Genomic DNA, 22,038 nt, shown 5'->3' on the forward strand with positions numbered 1-22,038 from the left:
ATTTCCCTTTGAGAATGCCGGCTTACGATATTAGAATACATCCACATATTTTTCATTTTGAAAAAATCACCCGCTAAGCAGAAGACAAACTGTTAGCAAATTTACATTCTCAGGTTCTTATGAGAAAAGGTAAGTATTTAAGAGCCCTACTGCAGCATTAGAAAATAGAAAAGGAAAAGAGAAGGAGAAGAATTAGTAATATCAACTCACTACAGTGGATTTGATTGTATTACTCACAGATTCACAATATATTAGAAAACTGTTAAAATTGACTGAGCTATCTCAATCATTAGTTCTAACAGAGATGTGACTTGCCTCTTGAAGTGAACAGTCTGGGAAGAAAAGGAGCTAAAACTGGAACAGAAAAATGTAAAATATTTTAATACGAAAATGCTAAAACAAGAACAGCATCTTTCTATACTCATACTGTAAGACAGTTAAAGATGGTTTAAAATACTGCTTTAGTTAAAAATCTTGATGCAAACTTAGAAGTCATAATTCTAAGACCATAATAACATGGAATCTGATTTTTATATTTTATTAAAATGCTACTTAATATAATGAAATCTGACCGACTGCCATTGCAACATATGGAATACTAAGATTATATAATAAAAATATTCAGACTATAATTATTTAAAAATTCTCCATCCCATATGTAATTTATCAAAGTGAACTTTACATTGATTTGTGCCACATGGTTGATGAAAAACTATAAAGAGTCTCTGGAACAAAAGGTATGTACAGATAGCTTTGTATGAACAGTCCCAATCTGTTTCAAACTTTCCTTTTTTTAGTTTTAACTTCGCAAATCAAAATACTGTAATATTTATATTCTCTTAGTTAAAAGTTTTCCAAAACCTAAGGTCTCGTCTTTTTAAACGGTGCCTTAGTTTCACAGAATAAACGATGTTAAATTGTTTTAGTTAAATGGGGACAATCTTAAATCAATTTAAACCTGGTTTATAATGATCTTTTTTAATTCCCATCCCCTTACTGAGACAATCCAAATCGTTGTAAACCAGGTTTAAATTGATTTAAGATTTAAAGTTAAACTGGAGGCATATCTGCATTTAGAAATTCCTACATATCATTTCACACTGAACAGTAACTAGATATAAATGATGCTGTGATATACCATAACTTGATATATCTCAAAGGTTTCCAGATCACATACACTGAATCTACATCACTCTTTAGAATTAGACAAGAATGGACAGTGTGGCTTTATCAGGACTCGCTCTTCAGAGCTGTCAGAGGTTCTTTTAACATTCTTAGGCATACAACCAAGGTTTTATGCCTAAAATTCCAAAAATAAACAAGAGTTGAGTAGCAACGGCTGCTGTTAATTTGATAGTAAGAATGAGGTAGTGGAATGTGGTCTCTTTTTGAGAACTTCACAGTTTTTGGTACACATACAGCACCATTACCACATCACCTCACCACCCTGGGAGATGCCTTGCTTGCCCTGTTAGCGTTGATAGGGAACACAAAGGCTCATTTCTGACACCTTTAGGACAGATGTCCTGTCCATATTTTAAAAGTAAATTTGTTTCTACTTCTATAATTTCTGTTTTTCAAACACTGACAATAGCTCCCAATTTCTACAAAATGTAAAAGGAAAGGACTAGAATTACTGTCCATGTCCTGAAGGAGCAGGGGATGTCATACGTGTCGTGATCTCTAGCAAAAGGGCATATTACACATAAATACCTAAGGATTGAAATACTTGGTTTTTACAGAGAGAGTTATAGGGATTGTATTGCATCAGTGTGCTTGAACGAAATGGCACTGTTGGGGCACATACAAGAACTTCATAGCTGACTATGAGATTTGCCAGATTGGGCAAGAATTTTTCACGTCCACTTTGCAGTTCTAATCAATATTTCAATATCATTGCATATTGCAGCCTTTAAACTATAGCAATTGTATGCATATTTACTTGGAAGCACTGTTCTTAGATATAAGAACTTAGCCAAAGCAGTGCCGAGTTTTCCTTCTAAAGGAGAAAGGAACATAGATCAAATTATCCCACTAATGGTCCTGCTTGACGCACTCTTTTATTGACTTAAGACGACAGTGTCTCAGCGATGGTTAGCTGTAGATTGAGAATGCAAGCAGATTGACATATTAACTGGTATAATCATATACTGAAAGTTGCTCCCAAATAAAAGCATTTACTTCCCCCCTCAGCTCTGCTCTGGTTTTAAAGTATGAGATTAATGTTGGCATTTTTTGCTTTTGTTTGTTTGTTTTGTTTTTACCATCCATTTATGATCTTTGCTACAGATTTCTACTTTGCCATCAGAAGAAAGTGCAGGAGCAAAGGTAGCTATTCCAGAAATTCAATTATACTGAAAAAACCCCTGAGACATGACAAAACTTCCCCTTAGTGCGGTAATTTAATAAAGGTATTTTAAAAATATAAAAAATTCATACTGCATTTCACAGTTCTCACGTTTTTATCTCATCTGAGAGGAGAGTGTACTTTCAACATGCCTTTCTTTCCAGACTACCTCCCCACAGGAAAGATAGTATTGCAGACAGAACTGTAACAGAACTGTAACCTGCTAGAAGACAGATAAAACTGAGACCTCACTGCGTACCCTCACACAGGGAGAAGGGACCAGAAGGGATCTGCCATGTACGTTTTTACGGAGGATTCATTCCCAGCTCATCTGCTAACCAGGGAAGTTCATAGCTAGGTTACAATTTCGTTCCTTCTCAGACCCTGTTTACAACAGACAACTTTTTCCCTCGCTGTGACAGATGGGTTGAGACACTGCAGATGCCCCTTAACTCCACCAGTGAGAGAAGTGGGTGCCAGCAGGAGCACAGGTGTTTCTCCACAAGCTGCGTGGCACTTGGGATCAGGTCATGAATGAGCACAGCCACACTCTGACTCACAAAACCTTGAGCTGTGGAATTAGCCCGCATTTCCATTTTAACCAGAAAAAAGAGCCGTTCCCACAGCGGTTTTATAGAATTTTCAACAAGAAGTCACTGGCAGTAATAAAAGCATTTGAAGTATTGCTATTTCTCACATCTCTGCTGAAAGACTGTGCAATAAGCACAGTCTTTGTAATCAATTCCCCTAGTTCATGGAAGTAGGACATCATATTAAATCTAGAACACAAAGAATCTGTCCTGTAGTTGTATACTTCCCTGCCAATATTAAGACACCAACCACAGAGGTTAAGAATTATCAAGTTTAAAAGAGCCTCTTGGCTCATATCTTAGTTGTAAAGAAAAATATAATTACCTGCAAGGTTGTCAATCTCTTTCTCTTGGAGCAGGCTAACAGCGTCGTCATCTCCTTCCAGCATAAGCTCAGTTTCTGCATTCTGATTTACCACAGCTTGACTTCGGAAAGTTTTCTTTGACTTCACTACATCCTCTTCAGTGCCTAAAAAAAGTTACAAATGTTGTGAATTTAGCTGGATAAAATGTTAAACATAAAACAACCACAGTCAAGTAGTAAAAAAAAATACAGTATAAATCATCTTTATCGAAAAAGGGAAGGAACATTTTAAAAAACTTTATCAAGGTTTACAAAATATGCAGCCTTATTCTGTCTTTCAGAATATATCTTGAATAAAATACAAACTGTTTCACAAAGACTCTCCTGCTTTTAATAATTGCTATTTGCTTTATGTTCAGTGTTGTTCCATTAGTTTTTCACCTGCAAGAAATTGAGGAGGAGTTTCTCCTGGGTTCCCGCTGTCCTGATTCTGACTGACCTCTGAGAGCTCAAACCACCTACTCTAATAAAGGAGTTGCTTCTGGGAATTCAAAATCTGTCATGATTTTCATCTTAGAAATAGGAAGAACAGGTTGGTGAAGTAGGAGGTGGGTTATCTCAACATAGAGTAAAAACAAGGTAGGCTATGCAGAGATTCACAAAAGATTGAAAAAAGGAGAAACATGATGAGGAAACTTTGGTGTGCATCTGTGTGTGTGTGTTTAAAGAGCACAGTAAAAATGTTGATGTATGGACATGTGCCAATTACCTCAAAGGACTTCACAGGAATGTCTTACCCTTTCTGAGGTAAGGGTACTGACCCTTTCTATTTAGACTGATGACAGGAGTTATACCATCTTACATTTTGGGAAGATCCTACTAGCGTTTGTTAGAGTTGACTTGCACGACGTAAGAAATTAATCATAGTGTGGTCAAATTATAGTAGCTTTCATATCATAAACAGCTTTCATGTACTGTTGTGACATCTGCACAGTGTTTCTTAGGTGGGGAGAGGTCCTTAGTTTTGTTTGCAGTACTACAGAGTCAAAGTAGCCTTAGGAGAAAAAGCTTTTTGTTTATCCTAAACAGAAACCCCTGCATCTTCACCTTGGACTGTACAAGATATGGGCATCTCCAGTTTGGTCAACCAAGAATAAAACCCAAACCTAACCCCTCCTTTCTGTATGATAATTTGGAAATTTGCTTACTACTAAGCTACAGAGCCGTGAGTGAAATCTGAGCAAAACCAGGCACGTGTGGATTTTGTTTGTCTTCCATAATGCCTGAACTTCACATGGTGAATACTATTCTGGCAGATGTAAAATCATGTGGTAAAGACCAATATAAGACTCACGGTTTCATATTAATACAGGACAACTAGGAGGACTATAGCAAGCAGATAGGCTATTGAAGTTCCATTCCATGCACGGAATGGAACTGGTGTGTCAGGCAGTTTTATTATTACAAATGGTGGGGAAGGTGTTACGATTTTATGTCCTACTCTTATATGAGTTTTAATTAGTTTGTGCAGAGGAAACTCACACCATATAAATAAAAATGCTGGAGGCATATTTTTTTGTGAGAGTGTTTACTGTGTTTGAAGATGGCTATTAGTATGACACTTGGTCTCGGACTCCACCACAGGCTGAGACAAACTCACATTTTACATTGGCTAATATTAACCATTTTTTTTCACCAACCCCCAAATTAAAGACAGCCTCTCTCATCTTCCTACTTGTTGCTCTCCATTAAGACCATACTGATACTGATGTAGATTCAGACAACACCAGTGCTGACATACACCAATACACAGTGTTTTGTTGTGTTCAGTTATTAGGCTGTGATTACTACCTTACTTGCACAGTCTACTACTTAGTACAACTAACTGTAATTATTCATCCAATTTAAAATGGAATCAAGTAACTAACAGCTGGAAAAGTTTTCAGTATTATTACCAAGCTTTTGGCTTTTTATTTGGTTTGGGTTTTCTTTTTGTTTGGTTGGTAGGTTTTTTTTTTTCCTTCTCAATTCATGAAAGGGAGCAAGAATTGCAGGAGTTTGGAAAAACTCAAAGGAGTAATGTGCTGCAACAGACCGTCAGTTTTATTACATCAGAATTGTCCTGAGTATTTAATCGCTAGATCAGGATCTTGTTACGCTTGTGTTTACTACAAGGGAATTTAGCATCATTTGACACAAGTAATAGCTCCTGCTGTGAAGCATTTGACACTAAAGGAGACTGGGCCCGAGATGAACTAACATGGTGGAGGAAGGAAGCATGAAAATACTGTTCTCTTCCTTTTTGGTAGTTCTAGTGAGCGTTACAAAAGTTTTTGAGCTTTATATTATGTGATAATCTTCAAATGAATAACTTCAGAAGTACTAATCTGGACTAATCTTAGAGTCAACCGTTTCTGTAGTAACTGATTAGATTAGTGACAGTTGTTCAAAATTATTTATGCATGAAGAAATATTTTTAAATTTACAAGAAAAGTTTCAAGCCCCAAATTATTACTAACACTTACAATGCATCAGAAGAACCTGAAATGTAGTGTATTATAAAACCCTTGTGATGAGGGTTCCAGTTGCCAAATTACAGAAATAGTTCCATACACCAATGTGAGAAATGTGGCAGAGTAGAAGGCATTAAATTAGTTTGGCAAATTTGGAGCTTAGCAACAAGACAAATGTCTCTAAAATCCATTCTGGTTTATAATATTAAACATACATTTATCTAAAAGAAATATAGTAAATGGCGCTTCTTTGTCTTGATGGAAAAAAAACCTCTGGTTTGGCTGTTGTTTAAATTTATCACTTTGTTGAGTGCACCTCAGTTTTGCTGTACTGTACCAAACATTTATCTAAATGAAAGTGTACGAGACCCAGAGTTGCCCTTCAATCACTATATCCTTTATGAATTAGAGTTCCATTTATCAAAATTACAGCAAGAAGAGTAAGGTCTCACAGGGCTGTCTCATTACAAGGCTTGTAAACACTGTCCTTACAAAGAAATGGTTTAACACCTAACAAATCAAAAACTGATTGGGAATAGAATTTATTTGAGATCATCTATCTTCGGAAGACGTGCTGTACTGAGTGCACTTCGTGGCCTTTCTACCCATTCATCAAGAAATTAACAAGCGAATACCACAGACCACCAGATCTCCTTGGATCCTGAAATGTGAAATATGTTCAAAACAGATCTGTCACAGATGTTCTATTTTTATATTTCAAGACAACTTCAAAAAGGTTTTTAAATAAGAGAACCTCTCCAAATAACAGTAAAAAGAGAAACAACTTGTCTCTTTAAAACCAGACAACAAACTGAATAAAAAATTATATGACATAAAACTATGTCTAGTATTGTTAACAATGATATAAAAAGGAGAGATGAATAAATGAATACTTGATATTTCAGCATATTTGAAAAAAAATCAAAACTCGAATTATATTTTCAAAGCCCCAGAAAAATTACTATGAAATGAAATTCATTTCCAGATATTTCATTTGAAACTCTTTTAGGACACAAGGAGTTTGTATTTTAGAGACACAATAGGGAATTATGTTAATGTTGGTTCCTAAGTATGATTAGAAAATGCTTCAAATCCATTAAAATAGAAAAAAAAATAAAATTAAACTAGATATAATTTCAAGGAAGCAACATGTTGACACTGGGGTGCAGAATTGGAACTGGCAGATGCTATCAGTTCTTGTCGTTACTGAGCTCCTTCTTAAGGGATATTTTTCTAGACTGGGATTTGGAAAAAAGCTTTGGAATAAGCAGTGAAGTATTTCTTAAAGCTACATTTTGCAAAGAAGTTAAAAGAAATAAGTCACTCAGCTCACACTGAAGTCCAGCTGAAGTTGGTGCCTTAATTTCTTAAAACTTGAAGGCTCTGCTTTAAAGATATTTCAGGATAGTGTACGAATAAGACTAGATAAGAAATTAAAAAAAAACCCATCTTTTTTTTCACCTGTTATCATCTTGATAATATTTTTAATGTGCATATTATAAGCTGGCTTTCTATAGTAGCTTCAGGATAACTCAAAAGAGCTCATCTTTAAAAGAAATTAAAGAAACCAACCAGCACTCCTCCACAAAACCCCAACCTCCATTAAAAGGTGTGTATTCTATATGTCTAAAAGGTTATATGAGCTGCACAGTAAACTTGTACAGTACTGCCAAAAATTTACTAATCTCTCTTCCAGTAGCACCACTTTTTCTTAGACAGAAATTATTAAGCAGATAAAAACCCCCTATAGCAAAACCCCCACTAAAGCTTAATAATTTCCTAAGAACAGGAGAATCTCATGTTATTTTGCAGCTACAGCCTCTAGAAGTATTTAATACAGGTAATATTTAAATGTTTTGGGGGTGTGTGGGGGGGTTTTGTAACATCCAAATTTTTGCCTCTCTATTTTCAGTTAAATCAACAAAATCCCTGTTGGGTTCTGTAGGTCACAACAGGTTCTAAGGATGTAATCTAAATTTCAAAGATACTATAAGTGTCCAAACCCACAAAATCATCCCTAAATAAAATTTTAAAATTAGCCATACAAATGTAACATATTGTTGATTACATTTACGTTTATGTATGCTTATTTTATTAGACATTACACCAATTACTATGATTTAGTTGAACACAGGAATGGATTTTTCAGTTCTCTCTTTACTTCTATCCATTTACTATATATTCAAATATAGCATTTAAAATTTTTCTCTTTGTATTTAGTATAAAATGAGGTTAAAAAGTAAGTCCAATTTTAAGAAAAGTTTGCTTGTTCATACTGTACCCAACAAAAGGAGACTACTGCTTCTTATAAAGTTGTTTCCATAGTTTACTTCAACGAATTACCGATAAGGCAATTTATGCAGTGAGCGCTCTTTGATCTTTGAAGAGAGATGGCAGAATGGAAAGTTAACCTCATTTTAATGTTACCTAAATATACTGACAGGAAATTCTAATGTTTCCAAACATCTGGAAATCTGCTTCATGGGATGGTGTTCTTCTTTTCTATAAGAAAGCTTTTTCATATACTGTCTTTTACAGTTTTATGTGGCTTCTAAAGGAGCATTTTGACATAAGTAAAGTCTGTTCTCTTTACAGTAAAATGCTGCATTTAATTAAAAACTCTCTTTTATAGCAGCTAAAGTACAGTTTTTGTGAAGCTCAGCTCTCCTCAGAAACTTTTAAGGGCAAAGTTGCTTTTTCCTCCTTGCAGATCACTGCTATGTACTGCTCTGTAGAACGCTGCTTTTGTTGCCAAGTTTTAATCACCTAAAGTAGTTTTTTAATATTTTATTAAATAAAAGAATTCAGAATCAGTTCCTCACAAGAAACTATCTGATAGGTCATGATGTGAACCATGAAATTATATCACAGGTAAAATATAATTTATGAACAGAGTTTGAATGAGCTAAGCTTTTTCTTGGAAGAGATTTTTTCGTTTATTGTACAAACTGTAACTTACACAGGAAGAATTAAGCTTACGTGTGCAAAGAATTAAAATGCAACACTATTATCTCTACCTTTATTTTTTCATTCAGCATTATTAATAGTTAATACGTATAAAAATTTTCACGAGCTAATCATCTTCCTGCTTTATATATTCTAACAGTTTAAACCCCTGCTTTCATTGCTAATCTTTACTAACTTGATTAGGCACTGGGACCCTCGCAACGGTCACAGTTATGGAGAGCAGCTGCTTGGGAGCCTGTAAACTGACCTCTACAAAACCAAGTCAAGTGAAGTCATCGACACGGTGACCACTCCACCCCAGCCGAATATCCTCCTGTGCAGCTACAGAGCCAGCCCTTCCAGCCCCGTGTCCACTCCATGGGAAACATGCACCAGGTATCCCTGGGTCCACTCAAGAGACCGACCTTCTGGCTTTGAGCAGCAGCCCCGGTGCTGGCATATCATGATGAACTGTCCCCACCTGTGTCTGCTGGAGTTGTTATTTAAATTGCAATGTGTTTCTGGAACTGGCAGCTTTGACTGGCATATAATTTAGTTTCCCCAGAGAGTCAGAGAAGTGACTGTTATTAAAGGCAGGCTGGTTTTAATAGATTTAATAAAAGCCAGAGGAATCTAAATCATATTTTCATTATTAAGGATCTTTGAAGAAATGAGGGGGAAAAACTATGAAAATTGCGTAGAAATTAAAAATTGCATACATTTGTATCAGAAATTACTTCTACCAAAAGTAAAACCAAATCACATTTTTGTTGTCTATAATAGCTATATACCTGAAAATTTAATCATAGGCATTCCAGACATTTTTCTCCAATTTTTATACTTGTACTTAATATCTGACCAAATGATTTTCTCTATGTGAGTCATTTGTAAATAAATACTTTACAGTTGCATACATTTACCTCTTCAAAATTCTCACATGTTTTGCATTGTAAAAATGAGACTGATGCAAACTATACCAAAGAAGAGACTGAAACTATGGCAAGGTGAAAATGAACGGGTTTCTCAGACAAAATTGAGGATTTTTAAACAAGAAATACTTGTAGTTAAAGTCAAAGTGCTGTATATTAATCTAAAAGGTCCTACACATAATAAAGATGAAGTTACCATGTTGGACACTCTTTATTTTTGTTGTTTACAGATAGGAAAACTGAAGTTCAGAGTGGTTATGAAATACATTTTTAGAAGTCGTCAATATTATTATTATATTTATTTGAGATTTCCAGTACTGAACAGCCAGTGGGTGACAGAGCTGGATATACCCAGTCCAGCAAATGCTACAGGGCATTTCCAGGCTTCTGAAGGACAGTTTTCATTCCGACTGGAAGTCAGAAGTCCTTCTAAAGGGAACTTAACACAGCCAAATGTTTATATTTGGACTAAGATGTACTTGGCCACTGTAACTTGTACACACAAGAATGGATTCATATTTCATGACTGATGACCTTTACAAATCCCTGCCAGTTTGAAATGCAGCCTCCCGGTGCATACTGTAGTTTGATAAACTGCAGAAAGAAACTGAATTTTCTGATATGCTGTGGATCACTTAAACAGGCAAAGATGACACACGAGAAAAATAATTAAGAGCAATAAAATTTTCCTAACTGTGTTTCCAGCCATTTTACAGAAGTACAGTAATAGCTGAGAGGAAAATAACTACATCACACCAACAGTTATTGCTCAGTGGAAAGGACATCAAGGACACTTGCAAGTAAGAGAATTGGATCAATATTAACGCGATTTTCATTTCATGCTTCCCCAACTCCAGTAAGCTGACAATATACTCTGATTATGTGAACTGCCTCTGAGTAACATAGAAAAGGTTATTAGAGCAAGAGGTGGAAATGGAATGCACTTTTTATATTGACAGGTCTGCTAATAGAGTGTACTGATTTTCAAAGCCATGCAATGCATTTTCACAATTTGGTTTTGACAGCAAAAAGGAATTTCATTTATCCTTAATTCAAAATATTCACATGTAAGCAAAGGTTTCTTAAGACAGGCCACTGAAGAGTATAATCAAACTATTTCAATACGAAAATGTAATTAATAGGGTAAGATGTAAAAAGTGATTGAATTTAAATATGTATGACGTGATAATGAAATAATTAAATAATTCTACTAAACAAGGCATTCTATGCTTTTGAAATGGAATCTGATAAAATGTTTTTAAGATAACAAATAAGCGAAGAATATGTCATGTCTCAACATTCAGGTCTGGACTTTGTCTTGAAAGTTTTAGATTAGTTTTGAGTTTGAAATAACTAACCCAAGCACACATTCTGCAGGAAAAGCCATGCTCAGACTCTATCTGCTTGCAGAGCCTAGAGACAGGATCAAAGTTGTCGGACTTCTAAAGAGGCACTCCCCACACTGAGGAATTGCACCCACATATGCTAGCCTCAATTTTTCTTCCTGTTCACAAAAAAATTCTGATTGAAAAGGCTAATAATGATAAAGCCTTGGGAAGAAATTAAACGCTCTGTAGAAATACAAATACTTGGTGTATGCTAGCAGATTAATGGTAATGCACTAGCATGTAAGAAATATGATTTTACCTCCGATACTGGGGTATTCTACACCAAGATTTCTAAATGTTACCTAACATTTAAAAAATAGAGCCTTTAAAACCATAAGAATGGTCCAAAACCCAGTATTTTTTAAAAAGAAATACATAGCTGTAGTATTGTGGTCTGTCTTCTAGTTTTTGAATTCTTCCTCTCTGTGGCCAAAACTTGGGTGATTATGGCTGCTAGAAGGCAACTTTGTCCCTCATCACCTAAGCTCTTGCTACCAGATCCAAACAAGATCATCTCTTTGGAAACAGGCACTGAACAGAAACATAACAGGACAGCTAAAAATTCATTCTCCAGTGCAGAGAACGAAGGTGGAGGAAGTAAGTTTAAAATTATTTTGTATTTGCTATGATAATTCCAGTAATTAGGTAACTCTTAATTTCTATTGAGACTACTTAGAGAAGAAAGCTTCAACAACTCATGATCAGTGCTTCAAGAAGCTCATTTGCCAACGTACTTGAAATTATTTTTGCTTTCTGGAATGGTAATTTTTAAAATGAAATTCTGCTCTTTTAAGACATACAGAAGGAACCTCTTATGCAGTCTTTACATAGGCAAAATCTCCTATACGTGACATAATGTCTCCTGTAGCTGCTTCTTAAAAAGATTGTCCCCATTATATACAAATAGTAAATTTGTCAATATAATAATGTCATTATAACACCTAGATTTACTCTCCCTTACATTGTCTTTTACTGTGCAATTCCAACTGGCTCAGTGTGCTGCACTGTTTTGGTTTTTTTTTTCTGTGCAAATTTTATTTCATCCTCCCATAGATCACATCTTTAGAACTGGCATACATCATTTTCACTTCAGCAGCAACAGTAATCGGTGGGAGGAACTGTTTCTATTTCTGCGTAGATCAATGCCTACAGCAACACCAGACAAAGGGCAGCACCCACAGGAGATACACATTTGTGAGACAGCAGTGTGGCCATAACGCTGGGATATTTCTGTTTAACTCTTAGCTCTGCTAAGGGACTGTGCTCTAGTAGCAACAGACAGCACTTCTGTTTGGGCCAGGCTGTTGTAAAAACACAAGCTCCTAGTTCCTGAACCTAAAACGTGACTGTGTATCAAATTAAAATCAAAGCTTTTCTATTTGCTTGATTTAAGCCAAAATTTTTACTCCCTTTTTTTTTTTAAACAAAAATAGCTGTAGTTCTAAAACCTCCTGTTTCATGCAGTCTAGCAGATGGAAAGTGAAACAGTAGCAGTGCACAAGATAGCACTGAGATAAAGCAGAGGGTCTATTACTAAAACAGCTCAATAAGATCACCTATGAGATTTTCATTATTTTGTCTCTGAAATAGGCGAACGGTAATCACTGTCCCAGGTAGAAAGCCTGTGTGTATATTAAGGAGAGCTGGCTCACAGAAATCTTAGCGGCACTTGGCAGTAAAGAGGAGAGCAGTATTTCATTTTGCCTTCCATTAAGCTGCCATGTGGGGTCTGTGGCGTCTTTCATTCTGCTTCACAAAGATCACAAGAGAGCGCAAACCTTCCATGCAACTGCAGGGATACTTGCAAACCGCTACATTTATCTTAAATTTGCAAGCACTGGCAATACTATTTTCTATTCCTACCGGACCCAAGATGCTCTTTAGACAACATGATCAGCTTTTTTGAAGGTCTGGGATTGAATGACTTGTGCTATATGGCAAAGGAGACACTGATAAAACACTCTTCAAGCATTATGGATAGTCCTTTCAGCTGGTAAAATATATCTAATGTAGACAATGTTCAGGGCTTTACACAAATACACTGGGAGATATACTCATTAGGCATACATTAAGAATAGGAAAAAAGTCATGTTATGATGTAGCATATGTGATATGAAAAACAAAATTAAATATATAACTGGAAACATGCATAATACGCTGGCTGATAGAATTCTTAACAAGGTGTCTTCCCTGTCATGTTGCTTAGCAGTATGTTTGAGAACTTTTCTATAAAATGTATTTGACTTTTAATAAACTGCTTTCAGTAGGTGTTTCTGCATCCATGCCTGTACCTTGCACAATGCTGAAAAACATCTTTCAGTTTGTTTGACTACACTGGTACTTTTTGTGTGTGTTTCAAAGCTAACTCTATATGACAAGTAACACATAAAATAAGTGGTATAGAAGAACTTGCTGTACTTGTAGGGATATGGAATAGCCAGTGCACATATACACGAGTCTTTGTTTCTTGTGTACAAATCTATTACTATTTACATAAAATCTCTATGATAATTTTAACATGATATAATAGAAATATATTTTCTGTGATAAATATAAAATAGTGCAACGTAAAAAAATGAGTAAAAATACTTTGGTATATTAAAAGATATATTGTCTCCAAAAATGAATTCCTTTATTTTCATGATCTATACAATAGTGATTCCATTTGCTTTGTGAAAAAGAAGGAATCACCTATATTGAAAAGATTTCTGCAATCTGCCTCTGTCATCTTAAACCATTTTGCAAGTATCCCAGAGGCTCTCGGAAACCCGAGCCCATGGCCTGAAAGCCTGTCATGCCTCCTACTGGTTGTCAGAAAGAGTAGGCAATCTATATTTTAAATCTATACTACAGTCTCCGAATGCTGCAATGGTTGCAGTACTGTTGAAATGGCCATCCATTCCAACCCTGTGCTTTGCAGGCTGTCCTAGCCAGGTCTTCAGAAAACACCCTCCTCTATTCATGCAGAAGTGGATTTCACCTTGCACTTTTAGACCTATTTGGTCCAGCTTTGGCTTCTTTATTCAGTTATTGGTGTTATTAAACACCTTTTTGCGTTAAGAAATGACACGTATTTCCACTTACTCATACACGAAGCGGAGAATAGAGTCCTGCAGTCAAGAAGGCATCAAGAATAAGAAGAGTGGAGAAAATTTGAAGATGGAATATTTTGTGCTTTGAACTATAGCCAAAGCAGATTTTAACTGCTGTTACTCCTTAGTATGGCATCTTAAAGAACAGCAAATAGGAGGTAAGAAAAGCACATGGTAAAACCTGAGTCCCAAGAGCTACGTTCACCCAGCTGTGAAAGCTGTCCTGAAGGACTATTATTAGACTTTCACTGAAAGAAAGTTGTTCCAAAATGTTTCTATGAGATGCACTGAATATACATTGATCAAACGTCTATTTCTTTGTCAATTAGCAATAGAACTGAATTAATAGAACAAGCATACCCTTAACATGGGTTTGAAAACATTTCACATCACGTTAACTTACTGATTTTGGTAAGTAAATGACTTTTATTTGGCAGGACAGATATCGTATATTCTTTTCACATGAAAACATAACGATGGAGGGGAGAAAACTGCAGCTAGAATTCTAAAACTGGCAATGGTTGTGATTTTCAGGTCTTAGGAATGGTTTTGCAGGCCAATTTGATTACTTCAAGAACATTCCAGAGTCATACGCTTTCAAATGAAGAAGTGAGAAACAAAAATAGTTATGTTAACTGCTGGTAAAAAGCCAGAAAGTTCTGCAGTAAAATCTATTAGCTCAGACGTATAATAACAGCTAAAATCCAGGTCATGCCAGATAACCTGAAAATCTCAGAGGAAAGGCATTTGAAACCCAACACAGAGGTTTTGAGGGGAAAAAAAGGGTTTTCATATCCTATTTGGATCTGTGTAAAGCTTGAATTAGAGTCAAAATAGAGATTCTGATATTCAAGATTTGTCATGAATCTGTTCCTAAACTTATTATAAAGCTGCTACAAAAATTCCTCTGCTAGAAATAGCATAGAACAGGGAGCAGATATTTAGAGACTGCAAAGGATTGTTAGGATGCAATTGCAGCTCATTTATGTTACCTCGTCAGACAGCAGAAGCTCAGACACCGAGTGCTCAATACAATTCAGCACAAGAGTGTTCAGTACTCTATCTAAGCAAATTCCATTACAGTTTACGCCTTGAAGGTGCCTTCATTACATTACAGTGGGTTATAAGAATAAAGACCAACATAATAGTAGATATATTTAACGAGAATACATCTCTGATTTGGGGTGCATGCCTAAGAAGTGCTAGAGGAAGATCAAGTTAAATCTAGAATTTTAGATTCAATTATTCTCACAATTAGGATTTTGCTTTGCAGATCCTTCTACTAATACCTAGTGTAAGCCTTATTCCTTGACTTCTTAAAAAAAAAAAAAAAATCATCTGTATCTGACAAGTACCATGTAAAATATTAAGAGGACGCAATTATCATCTCATGTTTTCTCTAAAACCCTGTGAGGATGAAAGATTTGGAATTTTATTTGGAGAAGCAGTGGATGGCACTGTTGGGCAACAATTATAAGGCTGTAGATGTAAATCTTAAATCCCTATGCTAAAGAAAATATGCAGATTTTTGTGACTCCTTCAGGCACACAATTTGGATGTAAACTCATTCATGGTACATTGGAGATTTCACAATCAGATGGGGAAGTTAGTTCATATACTGAAAGGACATTGTGTAATAGGAGTATTATTTTAGGTGCTCCAAGTGAAGCAGAATGGTTTACACACTCATCTCTTGTGGCAGCATGATCACATTTAGACTAATGAACAAAGAGAACTTACTTGATGACACATGGAAGCATTGTTATGGACTAATTTAATGACAGCACACATATTCTTAAAATGCTTACCACTGAACATGAAGTAACATACATGTGTTTTCCTTCCATAAAGTGGATGCTATTTCTTCAAACTGCTCACAATTAATTGCCAACTTCTGTTTACTTATAGACTAAAATTAAGGGTGCATGAATGAGGGAGGCAACAGGGTTTCTTTTTCATGGAAGACTTTTGTTCTTTAGTTTCTCTTTCTTTTCTATATTCATATTTAAGACATTGCTTAAATAAATATTAGTTTGGGAAGTTATCTTAGATAAGGGTCATCACCTGCACTTCCCCAGAGCAATGTATTTTATGAGATTGTGTGTGTTATTAATTTTCAGGATCGTGCATTAACCAAGAAAAAATAAAAGGGCCATAAAAAACATTTTTGTGGCTCATGTAGTCACAACAAACTCAGTTTCAGTAACAATAAATATTACGCTGTCCATGAGAAAATTTATATTTGAAGTGTTTTATGATGATTCACACCTGTTCAACATCTTCATAAATGATCTGGATGATGAGGCAGAGCGTACCCTCAGTAAGTTTGCACATGACATGAAACTGGACGGAGTGGCTGATAAGCCATAGGGTCATGCTGCCATCCAGAGGGACCTCGCCAGGCTGGAGAAATGGACTCATGGGAACATCATGAAGTTCAACAAAACTGCAATCCCCTGCACCTTGGGAGGAAAAACCCCAGGCACCAGTATATGCCGGGGGACACCTAGCTGGAAAACAGCTCTACAAAAAAGGACCTGGGGGTCCTAGTGGACACTCAAGTTGAACATAAGCCAGCAACGTGCCCTGGCTGCAAAGGTTAATAGCATCCTGGGCTGCATTAGGCGGAGCGCTGCCAGCAGGTTGAGGGAGGTGATCCTTCCCCTCTACTTGGCAGTGGTGAGGTCACACCTGGAATCTATGTCCAGTTCCGGGCTCCCCATGATATGGGGAGATATGGACATACTGGAGAGAATCTAATGAATGGCCACGAAGATGATTAAGGGACTGAAGCATTTCTTGTATGAGGAATGGCTGAGAGAGCTGGGACTGTTCAGCCTAGAGGAGAAAGCTCAGGGGTGGATATTATCAATGTACCTAAGTACCTGAAGGAAAGGTGCAAAAAGGATGGAACCAGGCTCCTTTCAGTGACAGGAGAAGAGGCAATGGTAAAAAATGAAACAGAGGATGTTCCCTCTAAACATTAGGAAACACTTTTGACTCTGATGGTGACCAGCCACTGGCACAGGTTGCCCAGGGAATTTGTGGAGTCTCCGTCCTTCGAGATATTCAAAAGCTATCTGGAGATGGTCCTGGGCAACCTGCTCTAGGTCGCCTTACTTGACCAGATCCCTTCCAACCTCAACCATCCTGTAATCCTTTGATATGTAAATCTGCATTTCCTCAAAAAGTTTTATGAAGATTAATGTAATTTCTTGCTGAGGATTGCATTTCTAGTATCAATTAAATGTTTCTGCTCTGGTTTGATCTCTGGTTTGATTTTAAGCCCATGAGAAATTATATAAGGAGATCAGTCTTGAACATGAAGATATAAGCAATCTGGGGTTTTCTAAATATTTCTGGCAACCATCTACTTTAACTTCAAGCTCTGGCTCCATTGTAAGAATCACAGAATCCTTGAGGCACCTGTGGAGACCCTCCGCTCAAAGCAGGGTCAGTTAAAGCAGGCTGCCGAGGACCTTGGCACGCTGGGTATTCAATATTTCCAAGAATGGAGACTACACAACTTCTTTGGACAGTCTGTTCCATTGTTTGACCACAATTACAGTAAAATACAGTTTTGTGTTTCAGTTTATGCCTGTTGCCTTTTGTCCTGTCACTGGGCACCACTGCGAAGAGTCTGACACCATCCTCTTCGTTCTCTCCCAACAGGTATTTATACACAACTCCAAGACCCCCTGGGCTAAACAAAGAATATCTAAAGAACATCTGGATCAGTTTAGAAGTAAATGTAAAAGAAGCCTACAAAAAGATCTACAAACTCAATCCTGACAGCAAAGTAGCAGTATAGAAAGCAATACTTTATAGACAAAACTGAAAGCATAATTTGGTATTTAATCTCTTATAGGACATAGAATATATCATATTCTATATGAATATATAATGCTCTCAATGAATATAGAAGGCTCTCACTGCAGATACATAAAACCCAGCTACTTTTCCAAGGTGTATCTAGTGGGCCTGCTAGCAAAACTCTGATAAATGATGATCCAGCATCAGTTGTCTTCAACTGGTTTTCAGTTTTGCATTAGTTACTGAAACAATACTGCTTTCTTAAAGATAGTTCTGAAATTAGTATTGTTGAAAGTGTTCTGGAAATATGGTAGGCATTTTCAATAAGTACAGACAAAAGACAGGGTGAAGATAGCTAAGAGAACTTTACAAAGCTGATAAAAAGTAAATTAATGTTTTTATATATATATATAATTTATGCAGTAACTTTGACAGACAGTCTTGAATTTAATGTAAGCAATGGTGGTATTTTCATCAACAGAAGACACCTCTAGGTTGTTAGCAATGTCATTAGTGTCAACAACCTCATATATCAAAGCGTAGACCCCCAAACTGCAGGATAGCTGGAAACAAAGGCTAGTTTTCAGTTGGGCATTCAGACTTTCTACAACAAGGCATTTACAGCAAAGCTGCTGAACAGAGATGACGAAATTGAGCATCTCCAGTTCATGGGACATTTTGATTTCTTCAAATGTCGTATCACTTGAAAATGTCAAGGTAAGTTTGTAAAACACTGACAACTTTCTGGAACAACGTTTGGTGCATGCCAAATGAAACCAGCTTCTTACCAGTTTCTCTGGAGTTTCCTCTATTGATCTTGTTCTGACACTGACGGCAGAAGTCTGGGAGCCCAGCAGTTCAGGAGATGGAAGTCAGAACCTCTGGGAATTAACTGCTCTGGACTTCCCAGCACTGAGGGGTTTCTCTAGAGCTACAGCTACTGAAAGTTCACCTTGGCGCATTTTCTTTAACATTGTGGACCCTCAAAAATTCAATCGTCCTTTAGCGTCCACAGTACACCCAGAACTCCTGTTCTGGAGACAGTCCCTGGTTTGAGTATAGGTTCCTACGAATTTCAGACTCCCATTTTCATAGCAGGAAACCCACATAGCTTTTCTTCTAAGGTAGTGCTTGCTTAAAGCTAAATGTTCTAGGAATGTAAGTCCTTCAGCAGCCTGAAGTAAGACTGCCTGCAATTCTTTGAAAGTTTATCAAAATCCAGTTGCTTTCATGAAAGTAGATTTCAGTTTTGAGCATTTCAGATTTCAAAACCTCATGCTTTTTAATTCTGTTTGTATAATGAAACTGTATTTATGATGACGAGTGCACACACAGCATTTGCTGGAACTCAGAGCACTAATGACAAGTCCCAGAAGAAGCCACATACAGTCAGCTTCAGCTAGAACTACTCTTGAAAAAAGGTTGCTAATTCGATATCCAAATACATAATGCAATGAGTAACTTAAAATATGCAAGTTCAACAGCAATTGCCATATTGCCCATATAAGACATATCTGTAGTTTTGTTTCAAAACCTGAATGTATTACATATTACACCATGAAGGCTTTTTTCTTTTTTTTTCTTTTTTTCTTTTTTTTCTTTTTTTTTTTTTTCTTTTTTTTTTTTTCTTTGCCACAGCTCTGCTGAGCTCACAGTCTTATAATAGAAATGAAACATGGGGACAGAATCTGTGCTTTAAACGTCTTACAGCTCATTCTGTGGGTACCGAGTGAATTACTGTGGGGAACCAAACAACTGAAGGCGGTATCCACTCAATGGAGTGGGGGGTGGCAGTAGTCCAGGTTTTGCTTGATTAATGTCATCATAACTGACTATTTTTTTTTTTTTCTTTCTCTTTTTCCTTTTTCATTCTAAGCATTCAGGATCTGTCACGATAATCAACTTAACAAGCCAAATATTCTTGAGCACAGACACTAGAAATTTATGACCAGCTTATATATATGTTTACAACATGGGCACTGAGTTACTCATGTCCATTTCCTCCTGTGTAGACTAGAAAATGTGGCCTTGTTTGGACCCCCTCTATGTGCAAATGGTTTGTGAACCGCAGTCTTTAAAGACCGAAGGACCAAAGCTTAATAAATTAATTATTTTGCTCTCAAGATGACCTTTGTGGAGCAGTATTCTGTCTCACTGGCAGGGTGGTACAGTAGTGTCTCATACTAATCTCCAATGACTGTAAACTGTTAAGGTGATTAACTGGAAGAGACAGTTCTTTCACCACATGTACAGAATAACTGTGAATTGGGTCATATCTGTGTATGTCATGCATTTATTGGTAGTAAAATCTGGGGAAGCAAAGTAGTGTTTATAATATTTTATATTTTTTTTTCCTCTCTTTTCTGTCTATAATTTAAGTAATTACATTGAAACTCCAGCTAAACTTAAAATAAAAACTATTAAAAATCCACCAATTCTATAAAATTAAAACTACTAAAAGTTTCTACGTATTTCAAAACCTTGCTATAGCTTGCACTTTGATATTGCAGTAAGTAGTAACCCTTCAGCTTCACAAAAGGGAGAAAAGAATCTATATTTCTATTCAAGTAAGAATTTAACTAAAACAAAAGGGCACAGCAGATACAGTGCTGAAATAATTATGCTTGAATTTTACATCCAGCCGTGGAAGTCATTTTTATGGATTACAAACAAATCCAATGCCTAATATCAAAAACTTAGAAACGGAGGAAGACTAATCCAAAGGGAAAAATTCTACAGTCCATCTCCTGTAAATGCTGCTATGACTCCAACATACTTCCAGTCTCAAAAGACTGCCAAGTATATAGCTATAGAAATAAGCTATAATTTTTCACAGTTGTATATAGGCATAGAAATATGTTATAATTTCTCTTTGCAATATTATTTTCTTGCCAGGTACTGCAGACATATATTTTTATATATATATATATGCATATTATATTTTATCAAAACCAGACATCTGAACATGTATACAATGGCTGACTGATGGGCTATAGTTGAATAGTAGCTTCACCCACTTGCCTCGTAGCAGAACTTTTAAAAGAGATGACTAGTTTCCGGTATTAGATAATATATAATATTTCCATATTTCCTACAGGAAGAAGTCACTTATCAGCTAAAATTAAGTGGTTTTTTTTTTTAGCTCTTCAAGGTAGAATTTAACATTTTTTACTTCTCAGAAACAAACATGTAGATCACAGACATAGTTTTCATTTCCAAGACTCTTCTATTCCTTAATGACTGCAAGTATTATATAAATACAGAATCCATACATCCAGCATCAAGTCTGATCTAATACTAGAGTAGCTGTAGAGAACTTTTTTATTTATCAAGGTCATATCTTGATGGCTCCACAAGCTTAGATAAATCAGGTGTTAAGCAGGCACATCTCCAAGGAATCTCGAAATTCTCTCATCTGCAATCCTCAGCATATCTTATTATTTACTGCCAAAGAAATGACTGATTCATTTTGTCATCTTTGCTCTGTGATTTTTGCTCAGCTGAAACTGCCTGCCCTCTTCTGCAATGCCTGATCAGACCTATTTAAGTTGATGCCTTTGATCGTAGACACTGAGGAGCTTGCTGACTTAGGCTTTGACTAAACATTCCTCCACTGCAATATTTATGCACAAAATCCTAAATGATAACTGACAGTCAATGTAGATAACAAAAACTTGTAAGATGTTTCCACTACTCTACTGATGCTCAAAATAGCTTTACTTATGCTAGAGGTATCAATGAAGATGAAAAATTGCTATTAATACAACAAAAGCCCCACAAATTTTGCTTTGATGAATAGTTTATTTCTCACAAACAAAGTATCTGAGGTCAGGAAAAAAACTTGTTACTGGAAAACTATGCAGTATGATTTTTTAAAAATGCTTTAAATTCTTTCTGTAGTATGCTATCATGCTTAGTTTTTGAAGCTAGGGGCATTTTACTATCAAACTGTTCCAAACAAAATTATCAAAACAAAGCTAACAAAAAAAATACAATGGAAGTTAAGCCCTATGGAAAAAAAAATCTGCCTCCAGCTCTTTATTAATCACATTCCAACACCAGAGGCTAAAAGTACATCAAACTGCACCAAATCCTTTTCACATGACAACCTAATAA

The 22,038-nt window shown here is 36.2% G+C and overlaps 1 protein-coding gene across 9 annotated transcripts in view; it reads right to left on the reverse strand.

Annotated features, from left to right (window-relative positions):
* Nucleotides 1-22,038, reverse strand: part of NBEA (neurobeachin) — a 506,029-nt gene that overhangs the window by 172,312 nt on the left and 311,679 nt on the right. For all 9 annotated transcript variants that reach the window (XM_014965903.1, XM_014965897.1, XM_014965904.1 and 6 more), the window contains one exon: nt 3,263-3,406. In XM_014965903.1, coding sequence (XP_014821389.1) covers nt 3,263-3,406 — 144 coding nt within the window. The remainder of the gene's footprint in view (nt 1-3,262; nt 3,407-22,038) is intronic.

Source organism: Calidris pugnax, unplaced genomic scaffold (genome assembly GCF_001431845.1).
Source record: "Calidris pugnax isolate Ruff unplaced genomic scaffold, ASM143184v1 scaffold20, whole genome shotgun sequence".
Classification (NCBI taxonomy): domain Eukaryota; kingdom Metazoa; phylum Chordata; class Aves; order Charadriiformes; family Scolopacidae; genus Calidris; species Calidris pugnax.